This window comes from Tasmannia lanceolata, unplaced genomic scaffold (genome assembly GCF_043159265.1).
Source record: "Tasmannia lanceolata isolate RefF3 unplaced genomic scaffold, GAP_Taslan_0.1 ptg000005l, whole genome shotgun sequence".
Taxonomy (NCBI): Eukaryota; Viridiplantae; Streptophyta; class Magnoliopsida; order Canellales; family Winteraceae; genus Tasmannia; species Tasmannia lanceolata.
Window position 1 is genome coordinate 6,711,299 of NW_027518682.1, and position 20,810 is coordinate 6,732,108.

Below are 20,810 nucleotides of genomic sequence, written 5' to 3' on the forward strand. Positions count from 1 at the left end.
TAATAAACGATGCCTACAACTGATTTTCCCCTTACCTTTGTTTGGGAAGAGATGGGGGGGGGGGGGGGGGGGGGAGGAGTGAAAGCGAAATCTTATGGAAATCGGGTCGATCGAATCTGTTAATGTTGTTTGTTTGATTGTCCTTCTTCATGTTGTTGATGCTGCTGTTTGTTAAGCCCGAAGAAAATAAAATGTTGTTTGTTTGATTATCTTTCTTTATGTTCATGCTGCTGTTTTTGTTACTTGGTTAATTTTGTGAATTTCCAGTATCATGAATAAAGCATTTGAAAGGAAATAAAACATGGGTGTATTTTACTCTGTATTAACGTTATTCATTGAGACATGAGAGAGGGAGGGAGGGTGATCTAAAAGAATCAATGGCTCTGTATCAACGAGAGAGAGAGAGAGAGAGAGATCGAAGAGAATCAAGGTCATTATCTCTCCCTCTCCCATAGGACCTAAAGACCCACACCACTCTTTCTCACCCCAGAAAACACCTCCCTAATTAAATGCTTTCTATTGCTTCAATAAACTCGCTCCTGTTTTTTGTCCCCTTAGAAATCATCAAATTTTTTCTTTTCATTGAAAATGTTGTAGATCCGACATTGGAAAATGATAGAAAGTTCCTGGCCTATGTATGTGAACTCACTCTTTAAACTGTGTAGACGCATTTTTAACATCGCCAAGGAACAACGGGCCCCTCGGAGTGGGTTGGGCAAGGTTAGTGCTTCTGGAAAACAAAGACGCCGGGGAGGGTAGAAGACCGAGAACCAGACAATATTAACACAATGGGGTTGGGGAGCTTTTTTATATTTATAAATTTTTTAAAAAAATCAACACATTGTGTTTCCCCCTTTTTGGTATCTTTTTAAAAAAATAATAATAATAATTATAGTTTGATTTGATTGTGTGCATCTTACAAGCCCATTTTGTGGACCATTTATTCATGCATTGTTCTTTCACCCGATTGATCTGGAGATGTATCTTTTTGAGGTTTGGAATCAGTTGGGTTTTTCCGAGGTCTATTCGGATGTTGTTACATCAATGGGGCGCCGTGCCTTAGAGGAAAAAAGGAAAAATCTTGTGGGAAGTTTGTTTGCTTGCTATTTGGTGGGTTGGTTGGAATGAAAGAAATTCTAGGATCATTGAGGGTAAGGCGAAGTCTCCGTATTTTCTGTACATGAGCATTATCACCTTGGTGATTTCATGGATGTGATGTCTTCCATCATTTCAATTTGTTTCGGACTTTGAACTTTGGGAAGGTTGGAGGGAAGTGTGTTTTAGTAGTGAAAGATTGCCTAGCGTCGTCCAAAGATGGGAACCGCCTCCTCTTGGTATGTTCAAACTTAATTTTGATGGTGCTTCTTTTGGTAATCTCGGGCCGGCCGGGGTGGGAGGGTTATGCCGTAATGGCGAGGGCGTTGTCCAATGGGCTCTTTGGTCCGATTGGTGTATGCGATGCTTCGGATGCGGAAGTTAAGGCGGTATTCTACGGTATCAAGAAAATAAGTGGTGATTGTCTTGACAAAGTTATTATTGAAGGGGATTCCTTAAATGTTATCCGGTGGCTTAAGGGGGGAGTGGCGCCTCCTTGGAGATTCTTGCCATTCATAGATGAGATCCACGAGATTATATCATGGTCATCGGCTGTCTTGAAGCATGTAAGGAGGGCGGCCAATGAGAAGGCTGATCTGTTAGCTAAGAGGGGTGTGAATAGTAACTCTTTACAATGGTTTGATTATCTTCCCCTTTGATCAGCCATGTCTTATTCTGTTGATGTTGTGTATTTTTTGTTTGTGCTTTCTTATCTTGTAATCTGTTCTATTGGGCTGTCCCACCTCGGGCTTCCCTTTCCATTCTAATATGATTCACCATTTCAAAAAAAATCTTACATGCCCATTTTAGTAGTTTTTGTCTGAGCCATCTTACCAATCAACAAGAGTGCTATTAAAGTTCATGGTTGATGTTTAGTTGATTTATGTTTAGACATCAACATCTTGATTCCTATTTCTTCTAAAAAAGTAAATGTGATAAGTAGGATGCTAGGATAACTACTCGTTTATTTTTCCAAAATAATTTTCAATCGGAATCTAAAGTGTATCATTCTGTAAATATCTATTGATTGTAAGATGCCATAAGATTTGGCCCTGATCATTTTTTCTTTAAACTATTTTACAAGACAAAGGAGTACCATTGGACTTCATCATTAAGTCTTGTGTAGTACATCTTTTCTTGATCCATATCTCTTCTCAACACTTAATCACTTTGTGAAGTCTAGGATAATTTCCTATTATTTTGAAATAGTGTAAGCATTGCACATAATTTTATGTTGCTCATCAAAAGAACTGCGATAATTGGGCAGTCCCTTTGATTCGTTGTAAGAGGTTATATTGCCCAGTGAAAATCTCCACAGGAAGCGCAATCCCAATGAATGAAGTTCATATTTCATTAAACCATTCCCATGTCAAAAAGAGTTTAATATATAACGCATTTAATTCAGCGTTTGTTGGTGTAGAAATCTGAATATCCTGATTCCAGAGTTGATATTACTTCAACCTTTAATCTGCAACCTGAAATAACAGAAAACACATCAGCGGTCCAGAGATTTGGCTCCGGGAAACCACCTCAACAATCAAGTCAGATCTCGGTTCCATCATTATAGAAAATACTCTTAGAACTTGAGAATTCTTATTCTAGTTATTAGTTAGAAAGAGAGAGCATGTGTACCTCCTTGTTTGTTTGTTTTTCCTTCTCCTATTATCTCCAGCAATCTCTTATACAATAATTCCGTGTAAGTGCTGCGTGTCCCTTTTTCGTCTCGGGCTTGGGAAGGTAATCATGAATCGGAGTATAAAAGATCTCTGACTTGTTTTGGAATGGTAGTGCATGTTGTCAAGGTGGCATATATATATATATATATATATATAGAGAGAGAGAGAGAGAGAGAGAGAAGGGTTGATGTGCTCGAGCGCAGCTAGGCTTAGCTGCGCTCGAGCACAGAAACAGAGGGGTAGCTGCGCTCGAGCACAGAAACAGAGGGGTAGGGCCATTGGGGGGTGATCCTAAGCATTTATTTGGAAGGCCCATTGGATCACCAATGGGTGTCCATTTGTGGGGCCAAAAATGGACAAATACTGTTTGTCCACAAATCTGTCCATTTTTTGCCCCACAAATGGGCACCCTAAGGTGATCCAATGGAGCTGATTTTTGGTGGACACCCTACCCATGAAAGGGCCCATGAAATGAATACTTTGGATCCCACCCAAAATGTGGCCCTACACTGTTTCTGTGCTCGAGCGCAGCAAATGCATGCTCATATATATATATATATATATATATATATATATATATATATATATATATATATATATATATATATATTGGTAACGAAGGGTATCAATGTGGCATATATATGAGGTGTAAGCCAGCAAACAAATCTGCCCTGTGTGTGGAATAGTGGATACGGCGATGATGTATGCAGACTCTATTCCCAACAGCGTGGATTGTTCCACATCATCTTATAATCTCCAATTTAAATTGAAGAATGTTTTTGTTTAACCTTCTTATCGATCAACAAGACTACATTGTCCTTAATTGATGTTTGGTTGAATCATATCATCTGTCAACCTTAAGTACAATTAAGTTTTATAACTACGAACTATGTAGCATCAATATGAGTACGAGCATTGAAATTCAACATGGATATCAATTGTCGGATTCTACTAGCCTCAAATAGACAGATTTTTAGATCCAAAGATTTCAATTGTAATTGTTTTACATAATAATAATATGGTTATAACAAGTGTTAATTATATGAAAGTTTTTATTAGGTTAAGTAAATATAATATTTTATTTCCATATAAAAAACTTACAATTAGGATGGATAAAACACAAAACATGCTATAATTTTAAAGTTGTGATGGTAGTATCTAGAAAAAAAACAGATAAAAGAGATCTAGGCGTGAGAATCTTGAAATATTGGTATTTATCAGGTATTCGGTACAGAGCTTAACTGGTACATTCATAGGAATTGGAGCATAAAAATAAATTGTTTGAATTTTGTCAAATCCGGCCTCTTCCAGCATTCTAGGATATATGTGATAATCAACTTTAAAGTTTGCAAGCTGACGACTGGAATAAATACTTAAAATCTTTAGCTTAAAATATGTTGTTTTTCTCTTCTTTCTGCTGTTCGTTTTTGGGGCATGATCGAAGAAAGCTCTTTTTGCATTGTTTTTGTGAGTTTTTATATACACCTAATCAGGGTGCCGCCATTGACATTAACTTTATATGCGGCTTATGATCAAACAACAAGGGCAGCACTTATTTCAAACCCCATTAGAGGCCTTTCCCTTCCCATCATATAAATTCTCTTTTTTTAGAATATTTCGAATAAGGGGTTTCTATAAGATTTAATAATTCTCCAATAGAACTACTTAGTACAGAACTGGAGACATTTTGGAAATGATTGAAAAGATCTCAACCGTTAGTTAGTTTGTATTTTAAAAAGATTCGGCCGTAAATACACGCATGCATATATCTCTTTTCACACATCACCTTCCCAAAATACTCTTGCGCAATAACTACCAAGTCGCCTTTCCCTTCCCATAAAATAGCACACCCCATCTCTCTCTCTCTCTCTCTCTCTCTCTCTCTCTCTCAAGTAAGAAAAATGTGGTTTACTACCAACGAGATCATAATCTTGATGGTGGTTACGGTGATCTTGCTGGGGTTAAGCCAAATTATGGATGATTTTTTCTTTGGTCTTATCACTCCGATAGCCATTATTCTCTATATGGCATATGTGTCGATAATCATTCTAATAAACGATGCGTACAACTGATTTTCCCCTGACCTTTGTGGGGGGCGGCAGGTGGGAGGAAAGTGAAAGCCAAATAGTATGGAAAATTATTCCATCGCCTTTTTTGGGTCGATCGAATTTGTTAATGTTGTTTGTTTGATTGTCCTTCTTCATGTCGAGGCTGCTGTTTGTTAAGCTCGAAGAAAAAAAAATGTTGTTTGGTTGATTATCGTTCTTTATGTTGAGGCTGCTGTTTTTTAAGCTCGAAGAAAAAAAATGTTGTTTGGTTGATTATCGTTCTTTATGTTGATGCTGCTGTTTTTGTTACTTGTTAATTTTGTGAATTTCCAGTATCATGAATAAAGCATTTGCGAGGAAGTAAAACATGGGTGTATTTTACTCTGTATTAACGTTATTCATTGAGACATGAGGAAGGGAGGGAGGGTGATCTACATGAATCAATGGCTTTTGTATTAACGAGAGAGAGAGAGAGAGAGAGAGAGAGAGAGAGAGATCTAAACGAATCAAGGTCATTATCTCTCCCTCTCCCAAAAGACCTAAAGACCCCCACCACTCTTTCTCACCCCAGAAAACACCTCCCTAAATGCTTTCTATTGCTTCAATCAACTCGCTCCTGTTTTTATCCCCTAAGAAATCATCAGATTTTTTCCTTTCATTGAAAAAGTTGTAGATTCGACATTGGAAAAGGATAGAAAGTTCCTCGGCTATGTATGTGAACTCACTCCCTCAACTGTGTAGACACATTTTTAGCATCTCCAAGGGACGGGCCCCTCGGAGTGGGTAGGGCTAGGTTAGTGCTTCTGGAAAACAAAGGCGTCAGGGAGGGTAGAAGACCGAGAACCGGACAATATTTACACAATGGGGTCGGGGAGTGATAGAATAGTATCAGAGCCATACCTCCGGCCGTACAGTGTGTCAGCGATGACGCTGGGCCCTAAGGGGGTGGATTGTAAGATCCCACAATCGAAAGGGAGAGAAAGCTCCTCAGGTATATATGTGAACGTTGTGTAGATGTGTTTTCAGCATTCCTGCAGGGTGGGTCGAGCACAGTTTGTGTTGCTGATAACAAAAAATGGGGCAAGCTGAGACCCAGAACCGGACAATATTTACACAGTGGGCTCAGAGCTTGACAAAAGTAACGGAAAGAAAGTGGAACGCCTCGCTAAAGAAGGAAAAATGTTCGGTGAGATCATTATGAATAATCATTATGAAGGAAGATCAAGAGTGATTTTTATGAAAATTTGGTATCCTCTAATTTTGTAATTTAGATTACTACTTCACTTCCATCCTGACTATGTGCGTCGATAAAAAAATCGTGAGATTTTATAGTGATATTAATCTCCCATTTCAAAAACATTAGTGACATTAATCTCAGCTACCCTTTATGAAGCGGACGAAAATGATGATGAACGTGTGGCATGAAACAATTCGCTTATTCTTAAACTTTTATCTTCAAAAAGTACCATATGGGCCACACCATAGGATGATCCAAACCGTCCATTTGATGGGCCACAACGTAAATAGGTTGTGCCCAAAAATTATTTTCATGGGATGATCCTAGCCCTCTGATCTATATAGGAACTGACCGGAGGGTTGAGATCATCTGATGGAAATGATTTTTTGGGCCGCAACCTATTTACATTGTGGCCCACCAAATGGAGAGTTTGGATCATCCTGCGGGTCACACCGTACTTTACTTTTTGAAAAATATTTGACTTTACGGGCTTACACCATATAAAATCTCATCTTTATAATATCGTGTGTGGTACATATGAGCCAGTGAATGAATTTTAATTAAAAGAGGCCAAAATGGTATCAAAACAAGTGACTACGGATATGGATCAAACTTATAAAACCAACTCTCTCTATTGTTGTTTTTTCTTCTCTCTAGTTGTTTTTTGCTTTGGAGAATGAAATAATTAGAAGTTCAACAAAGGGTTTGTGCTTCTTTTTGTTGTTTGCTGTTCGGAAATTATAATTTAAATAAATGAGAAATTATATAATGAATGTCGAGTTTGCCGAGATTATATATATATACATATATATATATATATATATATATATATATATATATGAGAAAACATTTCCTACACACTAGCTTAAAATACAGTGGAGGCCCACATTGTTTGGGTGATCCAAACCATTTATTTGAATGGTCCTCACAGAGATAGGGTGTCCACAAAAAATCAGATCCATAGGATCATCCCAACCCTATGATTTGTGGAGGTAAAATGGACGTGTATAAACCTTCACAAATTAGTCCATTTTTTGCCTCCATAGTTTGAATGGTTGGGATGATCCTATGGATCTGATTTTTTGTGGACACCCTATCTATGTGAGGACCATTCAAATGAATGGTTTGGATCACCCAAACAATGTGGGCCCCCACTGTATTTTAAGCTAGTGTGTAGGTAAATGTTTTCTATATATATATATATATATATATATATATATATATATATATATATATATATATATATATATATATATATATGAGGAAAAGGATTGTACGCTCGACCGTACCTAAAGTTAGGTACGGTAGAGTGCCAAATCACATGGGTCCCCCATTTTTGGTGGGCATCTAAACCATTCATTTGCAAGGCCCCATCATAGATAGGGTGCATACCAAAAATCAGCTCCATAGGATCATCCTAACCCATCCATTTGTGGAGGCCAAAATGGACAGACAGTTTTTGTCCACAAATCTGCCCATTTTGCCCTCCAGTTTTGGAGGGGCTAGGATGATTCAATGGTGCTGATTTTTGGTATGCACCCTATCTATGATGGGGCCTTGCAAATGAATGGTTTAGATGCCCACCAAAAATGGGGGACCCATGTGATTTGGCACTCTACCGTACCTAACTTTAGGTACGGTCGAGCGTACAATCCTCTTCCTCTATATATATATATATATATATATATATATATATTTGATTGGCAAGCTGGGGTTAGGCAGGACCCCCACCAGATATATTAAAAACAGAAATGAGAGTTACAAGGGGGCCCACAAGGGCAGCATAAACACAAAAGGAGAGCCAACAAAAGAGATCAAAGAACAGGCCTGGGGGAACTGTTATAGGCGCAGATATTGGGATCCTTCTCCATCTTCTTCAATAATGTTGGAAAGCTCATAAGTGGATCTCGAACCGGGCACATTCCAACCTTTCATAGGACAATTCCTCTTTGAGAGATAATCAGCAGCAGAGTTTGCCTCCCTCCAGATGTGAGTTATCTTGTGATGGATGAAAGCACATAGAGCAAATTTAATTCTTCTGATTCTCATTGTCTGTCTCCATGGGATCGCCAAGGAACCATTTAAGATATCAACGGCGAACTTGGAATCAGATTCCACCCAGATATTTCTTGCAGAGAGAGTAGAAGCCAGTTGAATACCTTTTTCAATAGCAAAGAGTTCAAGCTCGAAGATTTCTTCTTTGTTCACATTTTGCAAGAAAAGAGAAATGCATGAGCCTGAATTGTCTCGAATCAGCCCACCGATACCGCCTCCATCATCATCGAGAGAAGCATCCACATTAATTTTTAGTTCATCAAGACTGGGGGGAATCCAGGAACACCAGTTTTGACTCAGGTGAGGGAGATTCAATCTATACCCGAAAAAGGATGCTATTTTGGTATTTTCTGCAGAATCTGTATCAGTAATATTCAAAGAATTGATTTTATGTTTGGCTTCGAAGAGAATGTCATTGAGGATGAGGGATTTATGCTTTCTTGTACCTTCAAAGATACGAGAGTTTCTTTCTCTCCAATTCTTTTTTGTTTTTTGGCAATGGCATTGGAAAAGCAGAATTTAAGCACAATAGAGGACTGACAATTCCCACGACATTTCTTCTTCAGCCAATTTGCTTCTTCAATGAGAGAGGTCTTTAGGTTTCTATGATGCCCAGCTCTCCTGAGACTTTGTCTCCAGACCCAAGCAGAATACTCGCATTTAAAGAACATGTGATTCATTGATTCAGTGGCCGAATTACATAGAACACAGGAGGAATTAGATTGGGTGCCTCTGCTGAATATTCAATCTTTAGTGCTCATCTTATTAAGGAGAGCCTTCCATGATGTGACGGCATATTTAGGGACATGACCTTTGAACCACACAATATCAGTCCAGGGATGATTTGAGTTGTGGACTCGAATAGAATTCCAGGCACTTTTCCAAAAAGTCAGGGATGATTTCAGGGATGATTTGATTTGAGTTGCCGAGATTATATATGGTGGAAGGCCGTCCATTATTTTCCAAAATGTATGGTACATATCACACCATCGGACGATCCAAACCGTCCATTTGATGGGCCATAACATAAATAGGTTGTGTCCCAAAAATCATTTCCTTAGGATAATCATAGCCCTTCAATCTATAGAGGAACTGCATATTTTGGAAACCTCTATAGATCGGAGGGTTAGGATCATCCTAAGGAATTGATTTTTTCGGTACTACTATTTACCTTGTGGCGATCCAAATGGACGGTTTGGATAGTGCTATGGTGTAAGCCGTAGAGTATTTTTCTCGGACCCATATAAAATGTCCGAGTTTGCCAGTGTGAAATGTTCAATTGGTGACCGTGCGCATGAATGAACATGCCTCTTCCCAAACGTCACCTTCCCAAATTGTTGTTTCGCCCTAATAGTCGCCGACACATCATATCCCTTATCTTCCTATTAAATGAGATGACCCCTCTCCCTTTCTCACACGCTCACTCACCCTTTGTTTCTGTATCTCTAATTCTATAATCTTCTCCTCTCTTTGCCACTGAATTAAGAAAGATGTTGAGTCTGGACGAGATCATAATCTTGGGGGTGGTTGCAATTATCTTGTTGGTGTTAAGCCTTTTTATGAATAAGCTTTTCTTCGCTCTTATTACACCAGTAGCCATCCTCATGTATATTTTATATGTTGCAATAACCCTTCCAGGAATGGAATAGGCCAAACAAAGAGTCCCCCTTGGATTTAATTATTGAAGAATTTGGAGTCTGAAAAAATTATTCCATCACTTGTTTGAGGGGGATGGATTTTTACTGTTGTAGGTTTTACTGCAGTCATTTTTTATGTTGCTACTGTAATTGTGGTTATCGCTGATTTGTCTGGATTTTCAGAATCATGAATAAAACATGAGTGACTTTTATTCTATTCTCGCAACAATCTTTTTCATATAAAACCTAACACTTCTTTAGATGTTATAATAACCAGAAGGGATATTGAATGGGAAAAGTGTCTAGTTTGGTTTTTCCCACACAGGGCAATTGAAACAAAAAAATGGATCTTGAAGAAAATGATTGATGACGAGACTGGAATTGAACCTCCAAGAAAGATCGTACGAGTTTCCGTGGATGGAAGAAAAAAGCCAAAGTTCTCACAAAAGCCAAACAAGAAGCAATTCCATTATGATGGCAACACATTACATTTCTGTTTTACCATTCAAATAACAGTAATATGCTAGAGAAAACTACATCCCATCTTTTTTTCATATTCGCCACCTTTTTCTGAATTGTTCTGGAGAAAATGAAAAGTATAAGGGATGAAGACGATCAGCAGTATGTTAGTACATGTTAAAAGAGTCTGTAATATTATGTTTAAAAGAGTCAGTTATGTTGAGTAAGCCACGTGAGTCTAGCAGTGGGTGTGGGTTATTGGGTCTTAGTTTCCATGGTTGGTTATTTAGAATCAGTTTTTTTAAGTCACTGGTTAGTTTGGTTGGTTATTTAGATTCAGTTTTTTCAGTCACTGGTTAGTTTTGAATTGGTGTTGGGACCCGGGTAGAACTCACCCTCAAAAGCTAGCAGTACGTTAAGGGAGGGTGCCCAAGCCCTTAATTATATAAGCCCATCCACATCTTATCACTCTTCCGATGTGGGATTTTTGCTTTCAAATGGAACCCACAACAGATCCATCCCAAAACTTTAAAACAACTATTTTCTCTGTGCAGAAATGAAGGAACGGGCTCCCCTCAAACTGAACAAGATCCCTCTTAAGCTTTTATTTCCCACACCTTGTAGATGCAGAGGTCAAGAAGATGACTGAGGTATCCGAGCACAATTTGATTCTAAAGGAGAGAACTGAGAGGACGGAAGTACGATCTATTTAATCAAACATTTCATTGCATTAACCCGCTACCCTAAGAAGAACGGTTACAGATCAATACCCGAATTCAATTCTAGTGATTTCTTTTCCTATGTGTTAACTCTCTCTTGTTTTTTTTTTTTTTGAAATGGAAACACTCTCTCTTGTCGTGTAAGGGGTGAGGGTAAGATCCTTGATTTTGGTGCAGCACTAATTGATAGTTATGCGTGGGCTGTATCTTGTGAGGGCTTTATTGGATGCTAAGCTTTTGATGAAATGTAGTATTTCTACAGTACATTTTCTTCTTTCCTTGGTTAGTACATCTCGTGCGAAGTTATTTTGGATTCGAGAAACTCACGTTGTAGACAGGTAATTTGAAGAAGTCGTAGCTGCACAGTGCCTCTACCATACCTCTGGAATATACCTTTCCATTTCCTGCAAAGCTGTGGGTGTCAACATCAAGTCCACAATATAGTAAAACCTTTCAAAACTTGTAATAAAACTCTTTTTTTTTTCTTTTTCTTTTTTTGGATCGGTAAGCTAGGGTTAGCGGACCCCTACCAGTATATTAATTAAAAAAAATGATGCAATAAGAGAAACAAGACCACTCTAACTAAGGAAGGGGTCAAAACAACCAAGGACAAGATACCCTTGATATCAAAACTTAAAACAAACCAAAGAAGAGAGAGTACACATAAACTCTAGAGCCAGTTCCCATACTTATGAGAATAAGCCCCTGGTGATCTAAGACTTCTTTCATCTCCTGGCTAAATTTCCTTTCTCCCATGCTCTTCCTTAATTTTTGAACCTTTGGGGGTTCAGTTTTCCTTTGATGGAGGAATTCTTTTTTCTGATGGGGGTGTTCTTCTTCACCAGCTTCTTGTTCCGACTCTTCTTTGGAAGAGTACTCTATTAGCAAAGTAGAGATTAATCTTGCCAAAACGATGTTTATTAATCTCAGCTTTTTACAAAAAGAGTTTTGCTTATCCACATGTTTAACTTATTTTGTATTTCGTCACTAGCTCAAATCTCTTTTAAGCAGCCAGCAATTCACGATATACCACCTAACCACAAGCTTATCCACAGTTTTACCTTCTTTCGTATTTCCTCTCTTGTTCCTAACCTTCTAAGACTGTAAGACACTTTTAACTTTGACTACTTGAATTGCTTTCTTTTTCTACATATCCAGAAGGTTACAAACCATGGTTTTAAATTTCGACCGAAATCCGAAATTTCGGAGCGAAATGTGGGGACTGAAACCGGTATTTGGGGAAATTAAATATTTCGCCATTTACCAAATTTCGGTAATTTCGGTTCGAAATTTCGAGAAAATGCATTTTTTATTTTTTATTTTTTATTTTAAAAAGCGTTAAAAATTTTGGCCGAAATTTCGGTTTTCCGGAAGTCCGACCCCGGTACCGAAATCAAAATTTCAAACCTTGATTCAAACCTCCTTTTAATGATTACTTCGAGCACGTGTGATCAAGTGAGGTTATGCTGACTAATACCAGCTATTGAGGAAGTGAGATGGATTTTGCTGTTTTAATAGAGAAAAAGGTACCCAATATCATTGTCCCTTGGATTTATTTATTTATTTTTATTTTTTTTTATCTTCACTGAAAAACTCCCATGCATCAAAATTATTGTCCCTTGGATTTTTTTATTATTAAAGAACGAAAAAAAGAAGAAAAGGGTGGCCCAGTGCACGAGGCTCCCTCCACTGCGGGGTCTGGGGAGGGCTAGATGTACGCAAAACATGAGAAAAATTAGTTTTTCTCTTTTGGGTGTAGGAGAGAAATGACTTTTTTATGTCAAAAATAGATTACAACTTACAAGTGATAAACCTGAATTGATTTCTTCACATGCCACCAAATTGTAGATTTTGTCCCATATGAAATTAGAGTTTGCACGATGAGAAAAATAGGGGCCAGAAATGCCACCAATAAAATTACGCATGACACCTATGTCTGTTTGTCCTATACATACATATGTGGGTACAAGGAAAATGATGAAAATGAGTTGCATAATTTGACCGGCCGGAGGAGCATGTACTGGATTTATGAGTGGACAATTCATTGGTCTGGACCATCTATCAAGTGGGTTTCACTTTGGAGGGACCATCATAATAAAATTTCAGCAATTTGATTATCCTAATGTTTTGATCGGTGGTCAACAAGGGACGGATGGGGTTGATGTGTTATGGGCGATTGATAGTGTGGCCACTGGTTGACAATCCAGATCAAGATTGATGATCCAGTCATCCATACAATTAAGATCAAGATCAATGATCAGCCGTCCATATGTCCAATACTAGCAACTCATATAAAAAAGGGCATAAAAATAGGTTATTCAGGAGACACTTGTTTTATTAAAGGGTATTTTGATTATTGAAAAGGCATCATTGAAGTTCTACCGGTAAGAGGGTGTCTTGATAATCTCCTGTTGAAAGAAATAGACCTGGTGTGGCATCCTTCCCGCCACATGAAATTTGCATGGACTGAGGACTGTAAGTAATTTAATAAAACTCTTCATGGACGTGTAAGGTAACATGACCCATTAGGCCATTTATAGCTAAATAAAACTCTTCATTAGGGTTAGGTAGCTTAATAAACTCCTTTGTCAGCTTGGCAGATGGGTGAAGGTTAGGCCTTGCATGGAATTTACCTTTGGCTCTCCTTAATTAGGTCCAGTAACATATTAAACTCACATATGTTCTACCTGAAAATCCATTCCATGATATTGATTGAAAACTACTTTTGTAGTTTCCTAGTAGTTTCCTAACGAGAGAGAGAGAGAGAGAGATTTGTATTTTTTGCCTTCGCTAATATAAGGTAGTATCACACCTTATAGAAAGTGACAGGAGAAAAAGAAGTGAAATAGATATTTTATGTGGAGAACGATGAGTAGATTTTTTTTTTCCTTGGGTAATGCTATTTGAGCTTGATATTTGAGGTTGCGAGGACAAGAGGGCTAGGATTGAGTTTATGATATCAATGTGAATTCCATTGTAATAATTTGTTTCGTTCTTGCAGAAGTGCAAGATCATGCCTTGCCCCTGTGGATGTATGCAATATTGCAGAACCGCATAAACTAGTGTGCATCTTGTCCATGTGGTTTCTTTACTAAATCCATCATGTGTCATGTAGATCATAATAATTAGGACCAATGGATTTATTAATTACTCAATAAAGTGGTATCAAAGTCGTGGTTAAAACAATCATCGGCTCCTGGAACCCAGGATCATTTTCCCCTATCCTTCCATCTAGTCCTGTTTTTTTTTTTTTAAATGGTGAATCATATTAGAATGGAAAGGAAAGCCCTAGGTGGGACAGCCCAAAAGAACATATTACAAGATAAGAAAGCAGAAACAGAAAATACACAACATCAACAGAACAAGACATGGTTGATCAAGGGGGAAGATAATCAAACCATTGTAAAGAGTCACTATTCACACCCCTCTTGGCTAACAGATCAGGCTTCTCATTGGCCGCCCTCCTCACATGCTTCAAGACAGCCGATGACCCTGATATAATCTCGTGGATCTCATCTATGAACGGCAAGAATCTCCAAGGAGGCGCCACTCCCCCCTTACGCCACCGGAAAACATTTAAGGAATCCCCTTCAATAATAACCTTGTAAAGACAATCACCACTTATTTTCTTGATACCATAGAATACCGCCTTAACTTACTCCTCCGAAGCATCTCATACACCAATCGGACCAAAGAAGGCCCATTGAACAACGCCCTCACCATTACGGCATAACCCTCCCACCCCGGCCGGCCCGTGATTACCAAAAGAAAAAAAAGCACCATCAAAATTAAGTTTGAACATACCAAAGAACGCCCTCGCCATTACGGCATAACCCTTCCATCTAGTCCTGTTGACCTTATTACTTCCTATTTTGATGTAATTGGTGGGCTCTTTGGATTGGGATCTGATCTGTAATGGTGGGACATCTTGTCCCCTTTTTTTATCATTAATAAAGTTAGGGCGATTATAAATTCGCACCCCCGTAGGATAAGCTACACCTCTATAAGTGAAAAAGCGCTGAAGTCTGCCACATCAATACACGTTACAGGGGTGCGAATTATCCTAAGGGGTGCGAATTTATCATCACCCTAAAGTTATTTTGTTACCTTTCAAAAAAAAAAACGTTTTGATATCTTGACATAAATTCTATCTGGAAGTAGAGTTTTTGGGGAATTTCGTCATGAGAAAGCACTCAGTTTCATATCTCTGTGTGGTATAATTTAAATTACAGAGGTATTTAGAATGATCGAAGGAGAAAGGAGGTTCAGGCTGATGAGGAGAAAAAAATAAGTAAAACCCACTCAAATTTCTTAAACTCGTTCTCAGGGCATATTCTCTTTAGCCAATTGAAGACTTGAAGTATCACCCAAATCAATTGGTTAGTATATGATCATTCACTTAGATGTCGCTTCGATTGGACGATTAGATTTGAAGTTAAATTGTTTGTTTTCAAAGTTTGTGATGTGATGTGATGTGATGTGATGTGAGTTGAAGTGAAATGACAACAAAAGGCTCATCCTCGAATTTAAAGAATGGCAAATTTGATGTAAAAAACAGTTGCACACGGTAGCAAAGGAGACCGAAGGACAACATAGTTGAGTAGGTCTTGTTATGGTGTTGAAAAAGGATGCGATGAAGATACATGGTGCAAAGACATTGAATCAAGGGCTATCTGCACTATTCAATTGTGTTTTGCATATAATGTTATGTTGTTGGGATTTGAGCCTATAGCTCAATGGTCAAGGTTTGTTCTTCAACCTAGGGTCAGAGGTTCAATCCCAACTTACCTAATAAAAAAATAATGTTATGTTGAACGCCTTTGAAGAACTGAAGAAGAATCAACACTGAAAAGTCTGAAATTATGGAGAGGTTTAAGAAGTTTCATATGTAGAAAAGCTAACCGAAGGGGTAAACTTAAATAGAACACATGACGGTGTTTAATGGGCTCGTAGATTACTTCCACAAGATTGATGAAATGATGGAGGATGAAGACAAGTCATTATTGATTTACTTCTCTTCTTTATTCTTACAATAATATGATGATTACACCATTGTTGGGAGGGATATAGTGAAGTTGGAAGTCGACATGAGGGTGCTCTTGAGAAATGAGATTAGGAAGAAGCTTAATCTAGGTACTGGACAAGAACATGAATTGATCAATCATAGCGAGCATTAGAGGAAAAGGTCATCTAATAAGAGATCCAGAAATGACAAGTCAAGATCTAGAGTTAGTGGAAAAGGCATTCAATATTATCTTTTGTGTGTGGTTTGTTTACTATTTCTATCATGTATGTATTGTGTAGATCATATTAGGCCGCCGGCCCGGCGGATTTATTTTCAACAATTTTAATAGCTGCAAAATGAATAATGTTTCAGAAAGTTTAAGAAAATAACAACATAAAAATCTCCGGATCAAAGGATTAGAATTGTCGTTACAATTGATTTTGGTCTGACACACATCCATTGAAAAGGTTTGGAATAGGAATTTTTTTTCCAAAACTACCTGCTTTTCCATTCTTTGATCACATATGAAAAAAATAACTAGCACGGTTCAAGTTTTATTTAGAGGAAACTTCAATTTATGATAATATTCCTCTAAATAAGCCATAACCATATCATTTCCCTCTAAATTGTGGAAAGGAAAAAAAATTTCTTAACAGTGAACAACATTAAAGGGAAAAAATCCTAAAAACACAATTTTTTAATCAAAGAGTTTAGATCAACTGTTAATTGTGGGGCCTGTGAATGCCGTATAATGTACTGTGGTGCCCTTTAGGAAGAAAATGAAAAAGGTTACAAAGCCTCAAACGGTTCTTATTACTGCTTGTTTAAAGAGGAAAAAATGATTAAAAGTGGTTTTTCTACTAAATATTGTTTAATTGCTGCTGATAGCGCTAAAAATCACGAATATGCTTCCAAGCAGGGGCCGACCTCCCACATGAGCAAGCCGCCTAGTGCTCAATAGCTATTTCCCCAAAACAGGATTGGTGGGCAATACACTTAAAATTCTTTTTTTTTTTGGGGGGGGGGAGGCGGGCGAGATACTTGATCAGATTTGTATGGTCAGTTTGTATGGTCAGTTATAGCGGTTTTTACCAAGCAACTATTGGGGAGTTTAGGTGCCACATAAGCTTTGGAGGCTGACCTGGCAGGAAGGTGGACTATCCAGCATGAACAGTAAAACTTATATAATATACTAGTAAGAAACGCAAACAAGATGGAGATAAGACAACGGAGCAGTATAACTGAAAGAAAAAGAAGAAGAGAGTATAGAAGAAGAGAGAGAGGAAGAAAAGGAATACGATTTTTTTAGGTTTGCTCATACAGCGAAAGGTAAGAGAAAGGGGCAATCTAGACATCTACAGGAAAGAAATCCTTTGGAAGAATATTGGCAAAAATTCCAGGAATAAGAAAAAATCCGGTTCGGTTTCCTCGAAACAAAAGGAGAGAAGTCATTTTGGAAAGGAAGATGAAGAGACGTCTTTCGAAAGGGAAGAGAGACCAAACAATATTCCTGATTTAAACAGCTTTAGAAACAATGATTAGTAGAAATTAAGATTGGAAATTGGAAAACTGTTTTAAAATCGGATTTAGAGAGAGAGAGAGAGAGAGACGTTTTACCTTTCACAATTGCCACATGAGATTTTAGTGCCATGTTGGAAGAAGGGCGATATAGCTTGAAGGGGAGGCTGTCCATATCATCCTTAGCTTGTCCACGGCTTATTACAGTTCGGTTTCCTCGAAGCCAAAGACGAAGTGAAGCCTTTTTGGAAAGAGAGATGAAGATACGTCTTTCAGAGAAACTATATGGTGGCCGACCGTGCACCAACAAGAGTGGAAAGCCCACCCTCGATATTTGATCCAACAGCAGCACCCTCAAAAGTTTTTAAAAAAAAAGCTCTGTTGTTTGATCAAATATCAAGGATGGGCTTCCTACCCTTGTTATTACACGGTCGGCTACCATATAAAATCTCCGTCTTTCAAAAGGGATAAAGTGAAGGCAAATATTGTTTATTTTAGGAAAAATTGGAAACCCTGATTATTTGGAATTAAGATTGGAATTTGGAAACTGTTTTTAAAACGTATTTTGTGAGAGACGTTTTAACTTTCACAATTACCACGTAGGATTTGAGTGCCCATGTTGGCAAAAGGGTGATATAGCTTGAAGGGGAGGTTGTCCACATCACCCAATTTGCTTTTTGCTATAGTAGAATAGGGAAAACACTTCCAAACAAGATTTCCACCCATTTCGTGGTGATTCGAACTAACTTCCTTGTCTTCATGGGCATGTGTCACAACATTGGGTTTCGTCTTTATTTTCCAATTGAAATCCCATTTTGCTCGCTTGTCCACACCAACATGTTTTGGTAACAGAACGAACTAACCTTATTGTACATGTTTTAATCAGCTGTCAAAGAATATAATTCCCAAAAGGCTCTCAACAGCTAATCAGAGATTATATATGTAAATAAATTGAGTTGGTACATTATAAGAAGGTATTTGCCAGGCAATTTCTCAGAAAACCATTTCGTGGGTCACCTTTCAGGAGAGAGAATGAAATGAATATGACAAAATCTGCTGCTAGGTGGCTGTTCTCTCCGTGAGCCGCAAAATAGCATTTTGTTCAAAATTCCCTAGCAAATCCCTCTTAAAAATATGGTCCTGTGGATATCAGTAGGATGAGGTGACTATTGGATGATCCTAATCGATCGATCAAGAATGGGCATTTTGGGTGTTTGATAGTGTTGGGTTCCACGCTCAGGCACCCTCCCCATCACCGTACACATAATGTTTGTGCCTAATAAACAAATAAATATAATAAAATGACATTATCATTGTTTGATAATGTCATTGGATGAATCTTATTAGCTATCTTAGTAAATACCAAGTGGAGCCACATGGGAAATTATTTTGTCTCTGCATACTTTTTTCATGGGATTCTCCAAAGATCACCGTCCCTACCTCTCTTGGATTCCTGACCCTGTCTCAATCTAAAAAATCAATAAACAATAACTCCATAGGATTTGATCTCTGTCCTTTTAATTCCTTTTACAGATATTGGTAATTAACTTCACCCACAGGCCACAACCCATCTCTGAGTCAGTCGCTCAGTGCAGTTGAACAGTTTTGATTACTACATGGTTTGAATAGGGATGCAACTCGAATTCATTTTTCAGCAAAAGCTCGACCCGACCAGTCCCAAACTAGGGGTCAATTTTTTGGGAATTTGGGTTGAGCTTTTACCATAAAGTTGGGTCCGGTTCAGGTTGATTCTAATTTTTTTTAGCCAAAGATCAACCCGACCTGAACCCAGTTTGAATTGGGCGTCTTCCCTTAGGGATGGTAGGCATCCTAGATTGATACAAAAGAAACATGAAAAAATGCCTTGTTAACGCATATGGATTAGACATGAAAAACACTAGAAAACTAACTGCAAAAGGCTGTAGAAGATGACGTCAAAGCCCTTCAAAAAGCAACCTGAGTTTTAGTAAGAACTTAAGAAATACTGCTACTGTAGTCCTTTTTATCCTAAGGGCCCATGCTGTTATTGCCACCCATCCCAACTTATTGAACAAACATAAAAGCCCTGGTCTTGAATTTATGCACCACTTCACATTCTCTCCTACTACACCAAAGCCTCTCTGGCAATGGAAGAGCCACTCATCCCTGAATGGGAAACTAATTCGTCTTCTTCCTCCCCCATTACATTTTTGGGCCAAGCCACCTCGTCGGAATCCAGTCAAAATTCCAAGAGTTCCCACGAGTCTACACAGAGAAGCTCCGAGCAATTGCCCAAAGCCAACACGAGTGAGACAAAGAAGCTGCAAAGGAGCGGCAACGATGGTAAGCATCCGACGTATCGTGGTGTAAGAATGCGTAATTGGGGGAAATGGGTGTCGGAAATCCGCGAGCCGAGAAAGAAGTCGAGGATTTGGCTTGGGACTTTCCCGACTCCCGAAATGGCGGCTCGAGCCCACGACGTAGCCGCGCTAGCTATCAAAGGCCAAGCAGCTTATCTCAACTTCCCTGAGCTGGCTCGAGAACTCCCGCGCCCAGCCACGACATCCCCCAAAGACATCCAAGCCGCAGCCGCTTTGGCCGCGGCTACCAGGTTCGGCAAGTCGAGAAGCTGCGAGGCCAAGCCAAGCCAAGCCGAGCCGCCAATTTCCAACTCCCCAACCCCAACTGGGTCAGATGACACACATGTGTCTTCCAATTCCTCATCCGCCAATGATGATGACACATTTTTTGACCTGCCCGATCTCTTCGTCGACACCGCGGGACTGACCACTCCGGCCCACGGATTTTACTACTCTGAAGGAGCCGATGCCGGATTCTGGCTAGAGGAGCCGTGCTCATGGGACTACTACTATAGCCTATATAGCTCAACATGATCATCAGACACTAACTTTCAAATTTACCACCTTTGGTGGGGGGGAAAAACACACTAAGTTCCACGGATTTGAAGGCAACTGTCGAATTCTTCAATTAGGAATATTGGGTATATTGTCATCGCGATTAGATTTTCAGACGAAGGAAGTGCGTTCTTTCTCAGTTGTTTGCTAACATGCACTCAAAGTGTGTTAGGAGCTTAGCCTTAACCCTCTTTTGATAAAATATATTGTAATTTTCTATGTATACGAATAGGGAATGTAATGCAATGCTTTCATTGGCCCTTTTTTGTGCATTTTTATGCAAGAGTGATCTTCTTGCTATATTCCTTCAGTGATTTGGTGATGATGGCATGACATCCATCTCCTCTTTCCTGAAAAGTAATTTGTCTATACTAAATTGCAAAGCCAATCTCCATACAAATTAAAGAAGGATTACCTTTCCCCCGCCATGATAAATAATCGCCCTACAGTAATTCTATGCTGAAGTG

The 20,810-nt window shown here is 38.7% G+C and overlaps 2 protein-coding genes across 2 annotated transcripts; one reads left to right on the forward strand and one right to left on the reverse strand.

The window, feature by feature from the left end:
- Positions 1-7,895: 7,895 nt before the first annotated feature.
- LOC143876958 (uncharacterized) lies at positions 7,896-9,717 on the reverse strand. The gene is made up of 2 exons (XM_077378631.1): positions 9,540-9,717; positions 7,896-8,470 (listed from the first exon to the last, which is right to left on the reverse strand). Exons 1-2 carry the CDS (start codon positions 9,715-9,717, stop codon positions 7,896-7,898), a joined length of 753 nt encoding a protein of 250 aa, XP_077234746.1.
- Positions 9,718-19,371: 9,654 nt separating this feature from the next.
- On the forward strand, positions 19,372-20,604 carry LOC143876527 (Integrase-type DNA-binding superfamily protein). The gene has a single exon (XM_077378231.1). It carries the CDS (start codon positions 19,576-19,578, stop codon positions 20,320-20,322), a length of 747 nt encoding a protein of 248 aa, XP_077234346.1. The 5' UTR covers positions 19,372-19,575; the 3' UTR covers positions 20,323-20,604.
- The last annotated feature ends 206 nt before the right edge of the window (positions 20,605-20,810 follow it).

Bases quoted from the DNA above. Each gene is read 5' to 3' on its own strand.
- LOC143876958 (XM_077378631.1), bottom strand. From the start codon at position 9,717: ATGAGGATGGCTACTGGTGTAATAAGAGCGAAGAAAAGCTTATTCATA. The intron at 8,471-9,539 runs GTGAGTGAGCGT...TTACTGATACAG, and splicing joins TAGAGATACAGAAACAAAGG to ATTCTGCAGAAAATACCAAA.
- LOC143876527 (XM_077378231.1), top strand. From the start codon at position 19,576: ATGGAAGAGCCACTCATCCCTGAATGGGAAACTAATTCGTCTTCTTCC.